Source organism: Stegostoma tigrinum, chromosome 24 (assembly GCF_030684315.1).
Source record: "Stegostoma tigrinum isolate sSteTig4 chromosome 24, sSteTig4.hap1, whole genome shotgun sequence".
NCBI lineage: Eukaryota > Metazoa > Chordata > Chondrichthyes > Orectolobiformes > Stegostomatidae > Stegostoma > Stegostoma tigrinum.
Genome location: NC_081377.1, coordinates 3,459,664 through 3,480,677, shown reverse-complemented (window position 1 = coordinate 3,480,677; position 21,014 = coordinate 3,459,664). Strand labels below are relative to the sequence as shown.

At 42.8% G+C, this 21,014-nt stretch overlaps 1 protein-coding gene across 13 annotated transcripts in view; it reads left to right on the top strand.

Annotated features, from left to right (window-relative positions):
* Nucleotides 1-21,014, top strand: part of LOC125465044 (adhesion G protein-coupled receptor B2) — a 687,705-nt gene that overhangs the window by 615,427 nt on the left and 51,264 nt on the right. For all 13 annotated transcript variants that reach the window (XR_007250162.2, XM_059654252.1, XM_048558109.2 and 10 more), the window contains one exon: nt 3,145-3,316. Coding sequence is in view for 12 of the 13 variants with exons in the window: in XM_059654252.1 (XP_059510235.1) it covers nt 3,145-3,316 (172 nt within the window). In the remaining variant the exon portion in view is untranslated. The remainder of the gene's footprint in view (nt 1-3,144; nt 3,317-21,014) is intronic.

Below are 21,014 nucleotides of genomic sequence, written 5' to 3'. Positions count from 1 at the left end.
AGAACTTGTAAAACGCTTTATCGTGTCCTCATAGTATTCCAATACATTCCACAGCCAATGGATTGTTTTTGAATTGCAAACATTGTTTAGTAATCATGCCAGCCATTTTACACAGCTAAATCAGATTAAAATAAATGAGATAAATTATCAGTTAAATTTACTCAGATAATACTAAGGCATGTTGACCAGAATGTCAGGATAACTCCCTCCTCTTTAGTGCCATGAAACAGTGCATGTAGACCTCAGACAACATCTCACTTGAAAGACAGTGCTTCCAATAATGCAGCAGACTCATCATATTGCACTGGGGAGCCAGCCTAAATATCCATTTAAGCTCAGTCATGGGATTTGCAACCACCATATTTTGAATCAAAGTCCCAGAGTTCTGTTGAACCTAGCTGATACTTACCACAATTATGCATTTGCCCAAGTTGGCCCACTGTCCACAATAGTCGGTGCTATACCTTCATTCATGAAATTTGGTTCGTTTACACTGTTCCTGCAGATTTGAGGCTGTGCTGTGTAGCAGCAGAATCACAAAAAATTTAAGATGCATTTGCTGCAATGGAGAAGTTTAAAAGCAAAACAGATTTTTGAAGCTCCTTCAGAAGAAACCACAGAGAAGCCTATCATATTGGCCCATTGCACAGTTGTTAGAATTACTGCAGGATTTCCTGTACAATTTGAAGCAGGGACATTATTAAAGTGGAGATTTTAAGACACCTGATCTTTGCAAAACACGTGTCTTGACTTCATGAAGCTTCAGAAACCAAGAACACTTTAGATTTGTATGGTGAGATATAATACTGAGTCACAAGAAGGAGATATCAGAGGAGATGACCTTAATATGGTTAAGAGGTAAGAAGTATCTTGAAGGAAGAAACCATGACTTGGAGGTTTAGGGAGGGAATTACAGAGCTTCGTGCCAAAGAAGTTGCAGATGCAGCATCTGATGTTGAAGCGATTAAGATAAGAACATAAAAAAGTAGGAGCAGAAGTAGGCCATCTGGCCCCCTCGGCCTGCCCCATCATTTAATAAGATCATGGCTTATCTTTTTGAGACTCAGCTCCACTTATCCGCCCACTCACCATAACCCTTAATTCCTTTACTGTTCAAAAATGTATCTAGCCTTGCCTTAAAAATATTCAGTGAGGTAGCTTCACCCGCTTCACTGGGTAGGGAATTCCACAGATTCACAACCCGTTGGGTGAAGAAGTTCCTGCTGACCTCAGTCCTACACCTGCTTCCCTTTATTTTGAGACGATGCCCTCTAGTCCTAGTTTCACCTGCTAGCGGAAACAACCTCCCTGCCCCCACCTTATCTATTTCCCTCATAATCTTTTATGTTTCTATAAGGTCTCCCCTAATTCTTCTGTATTCCAATGAATATAATCCTAGTCCACTCGCTCTCTCCTCACAATCTAACCCTCTCAACTCTGGAATCAACCGAATGAATCACTCCTCTGCATCCCCTTCAGTGTAAGTATATCTCTTCTCAAGTAAGGAGACCAAAACTGGCCTCACCGGGACCCTGTACAGCTGCAGCACAGCCTCCCTGTTTTTAAACCTCATCCCACTAGCAATGGCAGACAAAATTCCATTTGCATTTTTAATTATCTGCTGCACCTGCAATCCCACTTTTAATGATTCATGCACTAGGAGACCCAAGTCCCTTTGCACGGCAATGTGCTGCAATTTTTTACCATTTAAAACATAGTCCATTTTGATATTATTTCTACCAAAATGGATGACCTCACACTTATCAACATTGTACTCCATCCGCCAGACCTTTGCCCACTCACTTAGACTATCTATAATCCCTCTACAGACTTTCAGTGTCTTCTGCACACTTTGCTCTACCCTCACCTTAGTGTCATCTGCAAGTTTGGACACACCACACTTGGTACCCAGCTCCAAATCATTATGTAAATTGTAAACAAGGTTTCTGAGGACAGCGGATCTTCTAAAAAGATCAGAATTAGATTATATAGAAATCTAGATTATGAAGCTGGACAAGGTTTCAGAGATAGGAAAGACCCAGGAGAGGGAAGGATTTGAAAGCAAGAATGAGAATTTTAAAGTCACACAGTTGGCTAATTTTGAACCAGTGCAGGTTGATGAGTATAGAGATAATGGTATTTGGTATGAATTGTGACCAGATCAACAGAGTTTTGGACAGCCTCAACTTTGCATAGAATTGGATCTAGGATTGTGTTAGACCATGGACCGTAAGACATAGGAGCAGAAATTAGACCATTCGGCCCATTAAGTCTGCTCTGCCATTCAATCATGGCTGATAAGTTCCTTAACCCCATTCTCCTGCTTTCTCCCCGTAACTCTTGATCCCCTTGATAATTAAGAACCTGTCTATCTCAGTCTAAAATGTGTGGCAGTGTACGAGCAGTTAAGTCTGGAGATAACAAAGGGCTTCAATAACATAAGACCTGAGGAAGGAGTGGAGATGGACGTTGTTGTGGAGGCGTTATTAGACAGTTTTAGTCAATAGGTAAGTGCAGTCGCTGCAAGACATACAGCACTAATTTGTAACAGTTGTTTAGAAACTACTCTCAGGCGCTGCATCAGTAACAACAGTTATGAGGACTTCATGTTAATTGTGACGTTCTCTCAGGAACCTTTTGCTATTGTTCAATACTCAGGGACCTGCGTTCATGTTGTCACACCACAAGAACACTGCAAACATTGACAACACTTTTAAGCAGCTCTTGGAATTAATCATGCTTCCTCAGGGATCCTTACTGGTATTGATAAGTTGTTGAGATAGGCCATATACCAATTTCTTGAATACTACATCAGCTACACAATGGGAAATCATGTTTTTGCAGATAGTATTCTTCATTAACATAGACTGCAACAGAAATAATGAACAAGGAAGTCAACAAATAGAACAACCTGGGCCTCTTAAATAATCTTTCAGAGCCCTGGTCTCTAAGAATCTCCATTTGAAAATCCTGCTTGATGTGTGGTTAGAATTAAGAGCTAAGTACTACTTGTCAAAAAACAAATTGAGGCACAAATTCAAAGAAGACCCTTCTAAATTATGAGTTTGTGACTGTCTGTGCTGAATATAATTGATCACACTTACCAGTTCTAACTAAGACTGCCATTATTCTCTGTTCCTCCAGGGCATCCCTGTGGAGCTCGTGTGTTGTTCTCCCATTGCTGGCACTGACCTGGATGTCAGCTGTTCTGGCGATGACTGACAGGCGATCGATTTTGTTTCAAATACTGTTTGCAGTTTTTGACTCCGTTCAAGGCTTTGTTATTATTACAGTCCACTGCTTTCTGAGGCGAGAGGTATGTGCAATCAAATCAAACCAACATCACTGAGCAACAAACCCCCCTCTTATCAGGGGTGTTTTTGCATCAGTGTAACAACTTAAGCAACATTCTTGAAAAGTACTTATGTTGAAGCAGTCTGTCAGTAAGTTGCTGTGACACACCTACTTAAAGACAGTGAATATGGATTGGCAGCTGGGACTATTTGTCTCATACGAGTACCTAGGCACAGAGTCGGAGAGATTCTGAATCATGCATGGATTGGGCAAGTGACACCCAATACCCTCTTCAAACATGTAAACCTGACAGATATCAATATTTATGAATATGCTACTCAGCCACATTGAAACATCATAGTTATTGTATCCTTGTTTGGCATCTTTATGCATGCTTGGCACAGAGGAGCAAGTTGGCAGTAATCAGGTGTAGAAGTTCAAAAGAGGGCAAGTTGTTAAAGGACCTCTTTTCTGGTCATTTACCAACACAGTAGATGCTGAAATATGTTTTTCTGCTTTAAATGACTGTCTGAGTGCTTGCAGGAGTTTCTTCATTGTAACCTGGATGCTGATCAGTGAAAAAGTAAACCAAAACAAGTTCTAAATGTGTTGGCAAATGACTGCATGGTTCAGCAAGGGCTAAAGTATGTGTGAAGCTAGGACCACTGAAAGTTCAATTGCATCAACTAAAGCCAGCCTACTTCCCCAACAGGGAAATGCACTACAAATGGTCGGGGAAGACCAACCTACAAGGAGAATGAACATGTTTCAAGGTTCCAGAAGGCAAAACTGGAGGCCTTGGAGTAGGATGTTTTCCAGCCTCTAGGGTTCACAGAGGCACTGTGAAGGCAGTGGGAACAGATAACCATCACAACCAATGTCAGCAGTGTAGCTTGAGGGCAATGTGACAGTGCAAGACAAGGTTTAATATGGGTGGTCATGATCAGTGAATGCATTTCCCAGTGTCATTTGTTTACAAATGAACTAGCAACTTCCCTCCCTCTATTTCTGAAGAAGGGTCTAGGCCCAAAACGTCAGCTTTCCTGCACCTCTGATGCTGCTTGGCCTGCTGTGTTCATCCAGCTCTACACCTTATTAACTCCATGCACTGCTCAGTTTAATCTCTCACACATACACACCGCACCCCCCGCCCAACTCCCTTAAGATAATTATCAATCAAGCATGATTTCTCCCTCCCATTCAGGGAGTTGCTTGACTGGAGACTAGTCTGTGAGGAAGAGTGATGCTAACAGAATGGGTTCAGTTCCAATCAGCTGAAGTTACCGTGAAGGACTCTCCTTCTCAACCTCTTCCCTCACCTGAGGCATGCTAACTCTCAGGTTAAACCACCACCAGTCATTTCTGTCTAATGACAGAGCAGCAGTATGGTCTGGCAGGACTATGGCAACTTTACTTTTACACATTTCTCATTCATAGCCTGACCTCAACCACCCATTGCTGTAAGACCATCCCCATAATTCTCAGCTGATACACATCATCAGCAGCTCTGTTCTGGCAGCCACACAGATTACACTACATCCAATGAAGTAGTTCCCTGTGATAATGGGAACTGCAGATGCTGGAGAATCCAAGATAATAAAATGTGAGGCTGGATGAACACAGCAGGCCAAGCAGCATCTCAGGATGGTTTCTCTCTGATCTCTCAGGATCCTCTCTGATGAAGGGTCTAGGCCCGAAACATCAGCTTTTGTGCTCCTGAGATGCTGCTTGTCCTGCTGTGTTCATCCAGCCTCACATTTTATTATCTTAAGTAGTTCCCTGTGTTTTGCAGAATGAGATGTTGCATAACTACAGCTAGCAACACCTAAATAGCAACAGTAGGCACACCCATGTGTCTTTGCTCCAATAGAGGGGATAGCAATGACTACTATTGAACCAGCCATAACTGCGAACATGGCAAGTGGCAAGATTGAAATGTTGGAGCTGATTGTGTGTCCATACTTAATCCACAGTTTTGCATCCCTCTTCTCCCTCATCCCACAACCGCATCTGATTCCAAATCTGCACTATGTGTAAACATACACTTCTTGCTTTCTCTCCTACCTTATCTCACTGCAACACTGCCCTTGAATTTTCTCCGTTTAGATATCTAAAAAATATCACCTCCTGAGGCACAGCAGAAATCTTAGGAACCTGATGATGATAAAGCACTAACACTCAATCTCATCCTGTCAGCCTTTCAAATACTTACATTATGCACACTTTAGAGGTTGATGTCTGACCAGCCACCACATGATAATATCATAAATCTTTAAACATGCATTTTCTAAAAGCTACATTTTTCAATGGTGGAAAGTGAAGATTCCAAGGATCATCAGTCATCTTTTAGATATTAAAAAACTATCTTATTACCAGAGAGGGCAAAGGAATACTCCTTTGAACATGATTTACTTTGGGCCAGACCTCAAGGTAGACAAGGCCCCTGACTATCTTAATTGAACGATGCCAATGTGCTACTGTGGAAGTGTGGTTATGTTGGACAAATTTTCATTAACTTCCAGGGTAAATGGTAAGAAAGAAAATAACCTTTTTTTTTATTTTAAGCAGACAAAAGCTTGATACTGGATTATTTCAATTGAGTCAATCACTTCAAGAGTAAGAAAATACACACATCCATATACAATGGTCAGATAAAGAGGCACACATAAAATTTGCCAGTTATTTATCTGTTTAGGTTTCCTTGGGTTGGTGATGTCATTTCCTGTTCTTTTTCTCAGAGGATGGTAGATGGGCTCCAAATCAATGTGTTGATTTGGAGCCCATCTACCATCCTCTGAGAAAAAACAGGAAATGACATCACCAACCCAAGGAAACCTAAACAGATAAATAGGAAGTGGGACATAACACCAGCGCTTCACCGGAGGCTCACAGATGATGTTACCTAGAATGGTGACGAAACGTCTGAAAACTAACCTTCCAGCTCAGCAAGCAAACTCACATCCATTTGGCAGTTATATTAGAAAGGGACAGGACTGCATGTGCTGAATCTCGAGGTATGAGTGATTAGCAACCAAGTAGAAGGAAAGTGTGTCATAGCTGCTGACTCCCCACTTATGTAGCCTGTTGCAGGGGACTCAAATGAAAACTTTAATGAGATAACACACAGAAAAGGGCTGATGACATTCATTCAGAGAGATGTGGTAAATTGACAAGCTTTCTAGAAAGTCTTCTGTTCCTGTCAAAGAGCAGGAAGGAGTCCAATACTAACTTGTCTGCAGATTTGTACTCTGAACCCATCCTTTCTAGCTCAGGAGTGGTGCCCAAATCCATGAGAAAACTTGCAAATCCAAACATGATGCACCACCTGATATTTTAGCTGTCAGTGTCATGCAAACAGCAGCTGGCCATAATCTGTCTGTAGTAGAGATTCAGGCAGAGAGTTTGACATCAGTGTTTGTTTCTGTATAGGCTGCAACTGTTTTCATGTAGCTATGAATGTCACTGCTCAAAAGGAACAAGCATAATTTTATAGCAGTGACAGGTTATCAGCATTGCTGAGGTGTTGCCCAGAGGGAAGTACAATGACTTGATGAGAGGAGGCAATGACCTCGAGGTATTATCACCAGACTATTAATCTAGATGTGCAGGTAACATTCTGCGGACCGGGGCTTGAATCCTTCCACATAGCAAATGGAGTAATTTGAATTCAATAAAATTCTAGAATTAAGATTCAAATAATGACCATGAAACCATTGTCGAAAAAACCCCTCTGATTCACTAATGTCCTTTAGGGAAGGAAACTTCTGTCCTTATTGATCTGGCCTACATGTGACTCAAGATCCCACAGCAATCTGGTTGACTCTTAACTGCCCAATCAATGAGGGATGAGTAATAAATGCTGGCCCAACCAGTGGCACTCATATCCATGAATGGATGAAAAAAAATTGCATATTCTTGCTTTGAGCATGGCTTTATTTGTTTCACCACTGCCACAACAACTGTGCTTGTGCTACTGTCTGTCAACTGTCCAGCCTGCTGCCTGTGACAAGGCTGTTGTAGCCCAGCTCGATCAGTGCCCTGTTCACCAACTGAAACATTCACTTTCTCCACCATTGCAGAATGGCCTTAGCATTTGCATGAAAGAGACTGAATAATCACTAATCAAAATTCCTTAACCAGCACTTTCAAACCCACAGCAAGTGAACATGTGAACATCACTACCTGCAAGTTTCACTCCAAGTCACACAACATCCTGACCTGGAAATATATTGCTGTTCCTTCACTGTTTCTGGGCTAAAAATGAATCCTGATATGAATTTTGATCTAAAATCTTGAGGTTATGAGATCTGAGGATGTAATGACTGCAGTCGAGCTCGGACCAAGTTACCACAGCCATGTTCCCATTCCATCAGGATCTCACTCTCAGCTTTCATTGGGAGGCTGACCAGTTTTCAAAGCTCAGTAAGGGTTAGAGTGAGACAAAATTTAGGAAGCACTTGTGGGGAATCTTTGCAGCTGTAGTACATCTCTGCATTTAGATGTAGCAGTATGATTGTGCAGTGAATGATAAAGCACCATGAGAAATTCTACCATCCTGCACACTTCACCTGCACCTATCTGATCAGAAAGTAGATAATGTACTCACTTCTCCTGGTATAAAGAACACCAGGCACCTCATTTGTGTAGTAAAACATAGTGCTGTGGGCTTTGATTAGTTGGCTGGGTGATTGAGTTATAATGCAGAGTGATGGCAACAGAGCAGATTCACTTCTGGGCCAGTGGGCCAAGGAGTGGCAGATGGAGTTTAGTTTAGAAAAGTGTGAGGTGCTGCATTTTGGAAAGGCAAATCAAGCCATGACTTGTATACTTAATGGCAATGGCAAAGGCCCTAGGGAGTGTTGCTGAACAAGGACACCTTGGAGTGCAGATTCATAGTTCCTTGAAAGTGGAGTCGCAGATAGACAGGGGAGTGAAAAAAGTGTTTGGAACACTTGCCTTTATTGGTTAGTGCATGGAGTACAGGAATTGGGAGGTCATGTTGCTGTTTTACAGGACATTGGTTAGGCCGTTTTGGAATACTGTGTTAAATTCTGGTCTCCCTGCTATTCGAAGGGTTTTGTGAGACTTGAAATGGTTCAGAAAAGATTTACAAGGATGTTTCCAGAGTTGGAGGGTTTGAGCTTTAGGAAGAGAATGAATAGGCTGGGACTATTTTCCATGCACCATCAGAGGTAGAGGGGCGACCTTGCAGAGGTTTTTAAAATAATGAGGGCTGTGGATAGTGTGAATACCCAAGGTCTTTTCCTTGGGTCGGGGGAGCCCAGAACTAGAAGGCATAGGTTTAAGGTGAGAGGGGAAAGATTTAAAAAGGCCCAAAGGGGAAATGTTTTCACACAGAGGGTGGTGTGTGTGTATGGAATGAACTGCCAGAGGAAGTGGTGGAGGCTGATACAATTACAGCATTTAAAAGGCATCGGATGGGTATATGAATGGGAGCAGTTTAGAGGGATGTGGGCCAAATGCTGTCAAATGGGATTAGATTAATTTAGGATATCTGGTCGGCATGGACGAGTTGGACCAAAGGGTCTGCTTCTATGCTGTACATCTCTATGACTCTCAGACTATAATTCCCACATTAGTGGTCACCATGAAGGACCTTCCTTCTCTACCTCGCCTGAGGCATGGTGATCCTCAGGTTAAAACAGCATCACCAGTCCTCTCTCCATATTAAGAGCAGCCCAACAGGACTTGGCAACTTTACTTTTACCAGTGCTGTGGAAGATGTTCTGGGTACATAAGGCTGTCCTTTAATGATACTGGCCAAAGAGGAAACTTGGAGCAAGTGATCCAACTAGAATGTATGAAGTCAGAATCAAAGCCTTCATCACCCCAGATTGACTTTGCTAGTTGCATCAGTGGAAAACTCATAGTATCTCTACAAATTTAGCTAGACATAGAAATCAATCAAAAACTAACATATTTAGTGATCCTTTACAATATCACTGGTTAGTTGGCCCATCTTGCTGTTGAATGCTTGCTCAGTTGTGCAAGTTTAAAAGAAACTTCAGCTGAAGCAGCAAAGTTAGAAGTAGCATCACTGGTGTCAAATCAGAACTCACCAAGATGACATCCAACACAAGTCATGCTGGAGATGAGCTTGCGCATTGCATGTTCATTTTTGAGATAAAAAATAACATGAGCTGCTGAAAAACAGAACCAAATTTTATAGCCATTGGAGATGGTCACAGAGCAACTTTAAAAATTCAGTATAATGTAGTTCTCAGTAACTAAACAGAACAGTGGGAAACGAAGACACAGGTTCATAAACCTATCACCGATACATTCTGTGGATCACTTTAGTGAAACCCTCAACTGTGTGCTCCACATTCAAGAGAAGAGAAGGAGAAACAGGATAGAGTGTATATTGTACAGACCAGAAAAGAAACTTGCTGCTGATATTGCTTGACATGCAAGTAGCCCTGCTTTGGTAGCTTCACCAGGTTGACAGTTTATTTTTAGGTATGCCTGGTGCTGCTGCTAGCATGCTGTCCTTTACCCTCCACTGAACCTGGGTTGATCCCCTGGCTTGATAGTAATTGTTGAGTGGGGGACATGCCGAGTCGTAAGGTTTCAGATTATGCTGAAGTACAAGTCTACTGCTACTGATAGCCCACAGTGCCTTATGGATGCCCAGCCTTGAGTTGCTAGGTCTATTCAAAGTCTGTCCCATTTAGCACAGTGATAATGCCACACAACACAGTCGTGGTTATTCTCAATGTGGAGGTAAGACTTAGCCTCACAAGGACTGTCCGATGGTCACAGATCTGCATCCAACAGATTGGTAAGGATGAGGTTAATTATGTTTCTCCCTCTTGTTGGTTCCCTCACCACCTGCTGCAGACCCAGTCTAGTAGCCATGTCCTTTAGGGCCCGACCAGCTCGGTAAGTAGTACAGCTGCTGAGGTGCTGTTGGTGGCGGACATTGAAATCCCTTAACGAGTTCTTTTTGTGCCCTTGTCATTCTCATGGTTTCCTCCAAGTGTTGTTCAACATGAAGGAGTATCAGTTTTATCAGCCAGCAATGACGGTGCGTGGTAATCCGCAGGACATTTCCTTGTCTATGTTTAACCTGAAACCTGAGTCCTGAGGACTCCCAGAGCAACTTCCTCCCTACTGTCTAACACTGTGCCACTACCTCTACTGTGTCTGCCCTGTTGGTCAGACAGGACACATCCAGGGTTTGTGCTGCTGGTGCCTGGGACTTTGCCTGTGAGATATTGTGTTGGTATGACTATGTCAGGCTGTTATTTGACTAGTCTGTGAGACAGCTCTCCCAGTTTTGGCACTCGGGTGCCACAGGGTGTTAATGAAGAGAACTTTGCAAGATTCACAGAGCTGTTTCCGTCATTGTCTTTTCCAGTGCCTAGGTCAATGCCTGGTGATATCCAGTTTCATTTGTTTGAAACTTTGTAGCAAGTGATGCAGTTGAATGGCTTGCTCAGCCATTTCAGAGGGCAGTTGAGAGTCAACAATGTTGCTATGGGTCTGGAGTCACATGTAGGCCAGACTAGGTGAGGATGGCAGATTTCCTTACGTAAAGAACAGTAGTGAATCATTGATGATAATGCCATTGAATGTCAAAGGGCGATGAAAGAATTTCTGAGACGAAAAAAGGAAGTTGTTTATCATCGCATCAATTTTGCTGCCAAGCTCTGGTGTCCATCCCTTACAATATCTTCCCTGGAGGGCTGTATCCTGACAAGGCTCCTCCTCTGGTGCTACCTGCTTTTGCGACTGTAACCATGATCGTTGGCTGGCAAAGGTCCTCCTTTATCACATCTTCCCCTCCTATTCCCAGAGTTGCAATGATATTGATTATATGAGATGAACAGGTATTCCAGAATTGAACTGTGTAAACAGGGCAGATGATGTTATGAGAACATGTGTTCATGGATTTCAACCACAGAGCTGGTAAGCAGTGAACTTTCCACTCTTCCCATTGTCTGCCCCCACCACACACTGGGCTTCTCCCACTTAGGACTCGAACTCTGGCAGAGTTCCTGGAGAGATTTCAAAATATGGTCATTATGGAGTCTGTGTTAGAGCCCATATCACTCCACCTCCTCCTGACACCCTCAAAATGCTCCAACTACCACCCCCACAGCATATCTAAAACAGTAGGACATTCCCTCTTCCACTCCTCAAAGCCTCTGGCCCCACTCCACAAAACAGTCTTCCCCATTCCCTGACTTGGTCTTGTTTTCCTAAGGCTCTGTGCAATAGCTATTCTCCTGCTATTCATCTGCCACAGAGTTCATTAAAACAAGCCACTGTTCTCAGATACAATTTCACAAAGTTGATTGATGCATTCCATCTTTAAATGAGTGTGAACCGGATGCCACAGGATTGTCTTGTGAACTGATTTTAATTTGAAAAATGTGATGTAATTATAAACAGTTTTACACATTTAACTATCTCTGGCATGCACATGTAGTCCAACTTGGGACACACCACAAACCAGCATGAAGCTCAACATGCCACAAATATGACACTGACTAAACCTTGGCAACTCAACTAGATGTGAGAAAATCATAATTCTGACTTTGACCATATTCAGTCACCTCACTTTCTGTTGTTGCAGGCTTCACAGAACCCACCACCAACCCCAACCCCTCACTGAAAGTCTCTGATCTCAGGTTTCAGTTATTTCCCTCTGGGAAACTGTGAAAATTAGGAAACAGCCAAACCTAAGCTATTATCTCCTCAGAGCTGATTTTAGACTGAGTGAACTGCCTTCAAAGATGTGGACAGTATTTTGCTTTTAAATAAATGGAAAAGTTTAACTTTTCTTTCAGCCCTTAAAGCTGATTTAAGTTTTATAACTCAATAAATGTAAATGAGTCTTCTAGCCTGATGCCAGTGGGAGTGACAGTGATAATGAATTAAAGTCAAATCTAATGTGATGGTCATACTTTTACAACAATCCTTTTTGCCAACTCACTGTATACAGATGTCAAATTCATGTCATCCTAAAAGTCCCATCCATCACAAGACGGATATGCAGAGAATGGCTGTGTTGCTTACCAGTTTAGTCATGTAGAAGAAGTCCAAAGATTTCCATTGCAGTAGCTAACACTAGCACTTCCCTAAAGAATTCAACAGTTTACATTTCCACTACCTTACCCAGGGATTCATGAGCCAGTCACTCACCTGTAAAGAGCTTCCTGACATCCATCTTAAATTCACTTAACATCAGTTTGAGCTTTTGTCCTTCTCCCTTTTCTGCTCACTGATGCCCAGTTTGTGTTCCACCAGGGCCACAAAGCTCCTGACCTGTCAGCTGGTGGTGGGTTTCACCAATGAAAAGGTTGTCCTCCACAGAATAACAATTGTATCCCTTACATGCCATTGACATTTGTTTTTTTTTTAGTTAGAATTAGTGAAAAATGGGAAAGAACAAGACAGCAGAAGTGACACATAATTTGCAAAGGGCACCCCACAGTTAACTTTTGCCCACAGTGTGGTAATGTAGATCTGTTTCCTCTGACGTCCTTATGCAATGCCTTGAGTCATCATGATGTTGCCTGGAGAGGCCCTAACCAACAAAAAGATTAATAAAGCTGTGCAGCAACAAGACATGCAACTCATATCAAATTAGTGCTTTAACATAGTAAAATGCCCCAAAATTAGCCATCTAACCACACAACGAAATATTAGGACTGATGATTGACAACTTGATCAGAGAGATAGGCTTTAAAAAATGTCTTAGAAGGAGAGATGTTGCAAAGTTTAGAGAGGAAATTCTAGCATGGCAGGCTTCACAGCTGAATGCACAGCCACCAATTCTGGAATGATGGCATCTGGAAATGCACAAAGTATCAGAATTAGATGGACAGAGATCTCTCAAGAGTTTTACGGATCGTCACAATTACAGGATAGCATGGGTGAAGCTTTTGACAATGTGCAAACAAGGATGAGAATTTCAAAACTGCAGCATTGTCAGTTGAGGACCAAACTTAGTTTAGCAAGCACAAGGATGAAGAGTGAGCAAAGATACAAACTGCACTTTTAGATGAGTTCAAGTTTATGTTGAGTGGTAGGTGGAAGATTTTTGAAATGATCAACTCTTCATGGCAGAACAAGGGGTGAGACTCATGATCAGGATAAGCTCAGGTAAAGTATGATAGAATATAAAGCTGATACTAGAGAAAGCAGTGAGTTCAGATCAAGGAATACTGAAGAGTCGGTTTGCTTTGGTGCATCAGGGCCGCTCAATGGCTGGCCACAATCTCAGTAACACAAATAGTCACAATCTCCTCAAAGTACAGATCTGAGGATAAAGAATGCAGGGGATACGGGAGTAAGAGATGGTTTGATTTGGAGAAAAGATATCCAGGGTTATCTTTTAATTCCAGCATGATTCTGGGATAATAAGTAGTTTTCTCAGAGACTAGGACTTGACAATGCTTTTGATTGTTCAGCATGATTTGGCAGTGGATGGCTAAAGAAGTTAATCACCATAAGCTTTCAAGTCTTCATACCTGAACCTTCAAATGGTGAAGCTGAGAGATGTATCATTCTGCATGCACAGGTGAGGAATATTAATCCTGTAATGGTTTTATTAAGATTGAAGCAGCAAAGGGGAAGGTAAGGGTATAGCTAGGAAAATGGTGAATGCAGGACCAAAAGCTAGACAGTTGTGAATTTGACAGTGCTTTGCAAATGACTTGGGGGAAGACTTTTTTTTTCCCCAGGGTGTGGACTGAAGGAAGTCAAGTATGAAAGTGGGATGTGAGCAAGAAAGGATGTAATGAAGTGATCAAGGATAAATGGCCTTTTCTCTGATTGACACAATGAATACAGACATGTGAGATGCGTGGACAGTCATGAATCTGACTAGAATGGTTTATTTGGACAGAGAGATTAAGATTAGAAACCAGAGACTGAGAAAAATGAGAGCATGATCATTGAAATAGAGGTTGCAGTCAACAAAGGAGGAAACATGAAGATATCCCAGAGAGTTGTTTAGTGTGCAACATGACTGGGCGAAATGGAACCAAAGTTTAAATGCGAGAGAGGAGTAGAACAAGATGAGGTGGTCCAGTGCTTTGGATTGGGTAAGTGGTATATAGCTGATTTTTCCCTGTTCCATTTTCCCTTCTGACCCCCCACATCCCTTGAATTTCTTGGTGTCTAATTTGTATTTATCCTTTTCATGAACATTGTCAATAAGTGAACATCCATTATCCTCTGAGCAGGCAGTTCTGAAGATTGGTAATTGTGAGAGCTAAGTAATTTCTTTCAATGTCTCAGCCCTAAAGGAATCAATCCCTTGTCCTGCATTAATGACCCCAGTTCCACACTCTGCAGCCACATTTTCTCAACATCTATATTGTCATGCCCTTGAAATCTTTAATGCATTTCAATTAGACAATCTGTGATCCTCCTAAAGCATGATGAATGTTTGCCTGTTCTACTCAATCTCCCCTTCTCGGACAATATCCTAATTTCTAGAAATCAATCAAGCCATGCTTTTTGCTCTGCCTCCAAGGAAAATGTGTCCTGTGGAAAAGAGGTCGCAACTACACAGTATTTCTCAAGAGTGCTTGCATAATGTCACAAAAAATAGGAACAGGAGTAGGCCATTCAGCCCATCAAGCCCCGTCCAGCATTCTATAGGATCATTTCTGTTGTGATATCCATCACTTCCACTTTCCCGTGTTTTTCCTGTAACACTTGCTTTTCTCTACTGATCAAGAATCTATCTATGTCGGCCTTAAATATACACAAGGACTCTGCCTCCATGGCTGTCCATGACAAGAAGCTCCAAGACTCCTCATCTCAGTCTTAAATTGGTACTCCATTATTCAGAAAATATATAGACTCATCCTGTCAACATTTCCCTGTCAAGATTCTTAAGAATCCTCAGTGTTTCAATGAGATTGCCTCTCATTCTTCCAAACTCCCTTGAGTAGAGTCCACACCATTTAGCCTTTGTTCATAAGACAATCCCTGCATACCAGGGATCATTCTGAACTCTCTCCACTGAAATAATCCCCTTCCTTAAATAGGTTTTTAGGATGGTGGCAGAGTAGGGGAGCTGAGCCCGGGGCTCATCTACTCCTGCCGGTTTTCTTTCTTTTCTTTCCTTTACACTTCTGCTATTTTTCTTTATTCTCTTTATTTTCTTTTGTTTAAACCCTGGAGAATGCTGGGTAAAGGAGAGGCCTCCAGTAGCAGTGGCAGCAATGCCAGGATGAGCCAGAGGTGGCTCCATCATAGTTCAGGATTTCCCATCAAGTGAGGAGCGGGTCTTAGGCTGACTCACAGGCTGAGCCAAAGCTCCAGGTCCCTAGCTAGGCCCAGGCACCTGAAGAAATGGAAGCATTGGCAAAAGGGATGGACAGCAGATTGGCAACAGCATCTGGAGGAGTGTCAGATGTGGAACAAGAGGCTTCTCCTGACCCAATGACAGCGTGGTTTCCAGCAGCCCGATGTGTCGGTCTTGGCCCAGCTTGGCAATCTTTTCTATTTTCTTTGGCAGAGTCTTCCGGCCTAGTATTCCAGCAGCCTGGCATCCTGTCCCGGCTTCATTGTCACATTCCAGAACAACGGTCTTGTCCCAGTTGCGTCTTCAGAGTTTTCCATTGGCTTTCTTTTGGCTTCTCCACTACAATGGGCATCACTCCCACCTTTGATCTAGCTGTATCGTTTTCAAGAACAAACTTCATTCCTGAAATAGCTACTCTTGCAAGCACTCACACTATCACTTCCTCAGTCTTGATTAGACTTTCTAGCCTTATCTTATGCAGGGATACACTATATCTGTTTCCATTTATTCCACTGATTATCACTCTCTCGGGCAACATTTCAGAAGGAGTGCAAATGTTTTTATCTCTTACTATTAGAGACTGACCAGCTCCTGTGTCTCTCAATATTTTAAATTCTTTACCTATTCTGCCTGTTCTATCTGAGTAAACCTTACCCTCAGAGGTAAAGTCACAGAGTCCTACAGCATGGAGACAAGCCCTTCAGCCCAAACTGATCCATGCCGACCAAAATGTCCATTCACACTAACCTCATTTCCCTACACTTGATCCATATCCTTCAAAACCTTTCCTGCCCATTTATTCGTCCAAGTGCCTTTTAAATGTTGTTAATGTATCTGCCTCAACCACTTCCACTGGCAGCTCATTCCATATGCGTACCATCCATTGTGTAAAAAAGTTGCCCCTCAAGTTTCTATCTATTCTTTCCCCACTTATTGTAAACTGATGCCCTCTAGCTCTCAATGGCCCAACCCTGGGAAAAAAGATTGAGTGCATTCACCTTATCCATGCCTCTTATGATCTTATACAAGTAAGGGAGTGGAACGCTTTGCCTGCAACGGTAGTAGATTTGCCAACTTTAGATACATTTAAGTCGTCATTGGAGAAGCCTACGGACGTACATGGAATAGTGTAGGTTAGATAGGCTTGAGATCAGTATGACAGGTTGGCACAACATTGAGGGCCGAAGGGCCTGTACTGTGCTGTAATGTTCTATGTTCTGTGTTCTATTATACACTTCTATAAGGTCCCCCCTCAGTCTCATACACTCTAAAGGGAAAAAGCCCTGGCTTGTCCAACCTGTCACTATAGCTGAGTCTCATAAGTCCTGACAAGATCCTTGTTAATTTCTTTTGCACTCTTTCCAGCTTAATAACAACCTGACCAAAACTGAATGCAATATTCCAGGTGCAGCCTCATCAATGTTCTGTACAACTGCAACATAACTTCCCAACCTTTGTACTCACTGCTCTGACTGGTGAAAGCCAGTGTGCCAAAAGCCTTCTTCACTGCCCTGTCTGCCTGTGACTCCCCTTTCAGAGAACTGTGCATCTGAATTCCAAGGTCCACCTGTCCACTACACTCCTTAAGGCCCTACATTTCTCCATGAAACTCCTACATTGATTTAAGTTTCTAAAATGCAACACCTCACACTTATCTATATTAAATTCCATTTGCCATTTTTCAGCCCATTTTCCCAGCTTATTAAGATCCTGCAATTTCTGATAAATTTCCTCACTGTCCATGATACCACCTGTTTTAGTGTTATCGCCCTGGATTCCATGCAATCTAACATTCCAGCAGAACCTACCATGTGGAACCTTAATAAAGGCCTTACTGAAATCCATGTGGACTATATCCACCGCTGTGCCTTCGTCAACCTTCCTGGTCACTTCATCAAAGAACTCTAACAGATTTGTGAGGCATGATCTCTCACACATGAAGCCATGCTGACTACTCTTCATCAAACCCTGTTTTCACAAATGCAGGTATTGCTTATCCCTCAGAGTCTTCTCAAGTAACTTACCTTCCACAGATGTTAGGCTTACTGGTCTGTAATTCCGAGGTTTTTTCTTTGCAGCCCTTCTTGAATAAGGACGCCAAATTCACTACCCTCCAGTCTTCCAGGACCAGACTGCTAATGATAGAACATTACAGCACAGTACAGGCCCTTCGGCCCTCGATGTTGCGCCGACCTGTGAAACCACTCTGAAGCCCATCTAACCTACACTATTCCATTATCATCCATATGTTTAACCAGCTAACCAGCAATGCCGTCACCCTGTGAATGAATAAGAACAAAAAACTTTTTTTTTCTGGTCAAAGCCTCAAGATCTCTTGTTCCGTACTCCTGCTGATCTTGCCATTTACCCTCACAGGAACACATAGATCTTGAGGTTTTTGAGAAGCTTTGTAGCTTAGGTTGTGGATTAGGTTGTAGACTTGCTCACCAAGCTGGTGTGTTTGATTGCAGATGTTTTGTCATCCTATTAGGTTGTCTTGCCAGTGGTCTCTTTGCCTGCAAGCAAACTACTCCAATGAACTCCTATAAGCTTCTGTCTAATTCCATCAAAATTCACCTTGCCCCTGTTTCGAACTTAAACCTGTGGACCATTTTTGTCCTTCTCCATAACTATGTTAAAATTAATAGAACTATGGTCACTGGTCCCAAAGTGCAGCCCTTACCAAAGTGCTGCTTCCTGAGTAGGACCCTGTATGATTAGATTAAATCCCCTACAGTGTGGAAACAGGCCCTACGGCCCAACAAGCCCACACCGCCTCTTGAAGCATCCCACCCAGACCCATCCCCCTATAACTCACACACCCCTGAACACTATGGGCAATTTAGCATGGCCAATCCATCTAACCTGCACATCTTTGGACTGTGGAAGGAAACCGGAGCACCCGGAGGAAACACACGCAGACACGGGGAGAAAGTGCTAACTCCACACAGACGGTCACCCGAGGCTGGAATCGAACCCAGGCCTCTGGCGCTGTGAGGCTGCAGTGCTAACCACTGAGCCACCATATCTCTTGCTTGAAGAAACTTCCCTGAACACATTTAACAAATTCCACCCTATTTTAGCCCTCAGTACTATGGCAGTCCCAGTCAATATTAGAAAAGTTAAAGCCTTTCACTTTGACAACCCTATTGCTCCTGCAAATCTCCCCAGTTGCCCTACATACTTGTTCCTCTAATTCCCATTGACTATTTGAAGACCTATGGTACAACTCCAGTAAGGTCACCATCCCCTTCTTATTTCTTAGTTCCACCCACAATGCCTCATGCATTATCCCTCAGTTATTTCATCTGTGACTACTGCTGTGATACTCCCCTTAATCAAAAATACAACACCCCCTCTCCTCTTTCCTCCACCTCTGTCCCACCTAATGCACCCGTACCCTGTCACATTAAGCTGCCAGTCCTGTCTATCCCTTAGTCATGTTTCTGTAATGGCTGTAAAATCCCAGCTCCAGGTACTTATCCATACCCTGAGTTCATCAACCTTACCTGTCAACCGTCTTGCATTGAAATAGGTACAACTTAATCCAACAGACATTCCTTGCTCCCTGCTCTGTTCCAGCCTGACCTGTCTGTTCTGATTTCTGATTATTGTATTGTACTGGCATGGTGGCTCAATGGTAAGCACTCCTGTCTTGCGGTGCCAGGGTTCCAGGTTTAGTTCCACTCTGGTGAATGTTTGAGTAGAGTTTGTATATTCTCCCTGTGTCTATGTGGGTTTCCTCCCACTGTCCAAAGATGTGTAGCCTAGGTTGCTAAGTTGCCTATTGTGTTCAGGGATGTGTAGAATAGGTGGGTTGTAGGGATATGGGTCTGGATGGGATGCTCTGAGAGTTGGTTTGGACTTGTTGGGCTAAAGGCCATGTTTCTACACTGTAGGGAGTCTAGGTGTAAGTATCTCCTTCCAGCATTGTACTTACCTCACTGACGTTGAGGATCCCATCCCCTCAAAATTCCAATGGAGTTTAAATCTGCCTGTCAGGATATTGGACCCCTCCAGGTCACGTGCAAGCCATCCTCTTGAACAAGCCACCTCTGCCCGTGAAAAGATCCCAATGATCCAGGAATCTGAATTTCTGCCCCCGAACTAGTTCTTCAGCCGAGCATTCATCGTCATTCCTCCTTTTCCTACTCTCATTAGCACATGGCACTGGAAGTAACCTGGAAATTACCACTGTCGAGGTTCTGGTTTTTAATGTTTTTTCCCAGCTCAACCCTATTTCTACCTATGTCATTTCTGCCAACGTGCACAATAACTTCTGGCTGTTTACCCTCCTCTTAAGAACATTCTACAGCTGGTCCAAGACATCCTGGACTGTGACACCTGGGAAGCAACACTGCATCCTGGATTCCTCTTTAAGGCCACTGAATCTCCTGTTTGTCCCCCGAACTATCAAGTCTGCTATCACTAAGGTTCTACTTACCTTTATTCTTTTCTGCTCTGCCCAAAAGCCAGTCGTAGTGCCACCAACTGGACTACTGCTGCTTTCCCTGAATGATTATCTCCCCCCAACAGTATCCAAAATGGTATACTTGTTTTCGAGGGGAATGGCCACAAGGATTCCTGCACTCTCTGCCTACTGCCTTTGCCTTTCCTGCTGGTCACCAGGTACTCTGTGTCAGCACCTTAGGTATGAACACCTCACCAGAATTCTTATTGATGATGCACTCAGCATCTCAATGATCCCGAGTGTGCCCAGCTACAGCTCCAGCTCCCTAACACAGTCTTCCAGGAGCTGCGGCTGGGTGCACATCCCACAGATGTAGTCATCAGGGTCGATGGAAGTCTTTGAAGGCTGTTCACTGTTCTGCAGCTCCTTGACTTCTCTTGGGATTTCCTTCACTACTCCATCTAATCCCACTAGTTTAGCTTCTTGCACTGCATCTTTTTTTCTAGTGTCTCCCTTAAACCAACACTGTGACTTTGTGTGTCAGTGAAAACATCTATTATCCACCCTCCTGGGCTTCTTTTTCCACATGTGGTAAACTGTTCCTAGCGTGAGCTACTTTTTGTTTTTCATTGAAGAATCTCTTTTTTTCCCAATTTCTATCCCTCACAGAATGAAATTGCTGTCGCAAGCTCGATTTCAATTTATGCACTAATGCGTATTCATCTGCCATCTGTGCAGCTCTTCTCACTGTTATAACTCTCTGCTCCTCAACATGAGTTTTTATCACTTCTGGAAATAAGTTTTTAAACTTCTCCAGCAGAATAATCTTTTTAAGATCTCCCTATATCTCTTCAATCTTTAATGCTCTCGCCCATCTATCAAAGTTGCTCTGTTTAATTCTTTCAAATTGTCTGATCTGGTTCCTTCCTTATATTTCTGAACTGTTGTCTATACACAGGCAGCCAATGTAGCCTGTGTTACTCCTTCATATTTTCTTGACATCTCCTTTGACAGCAA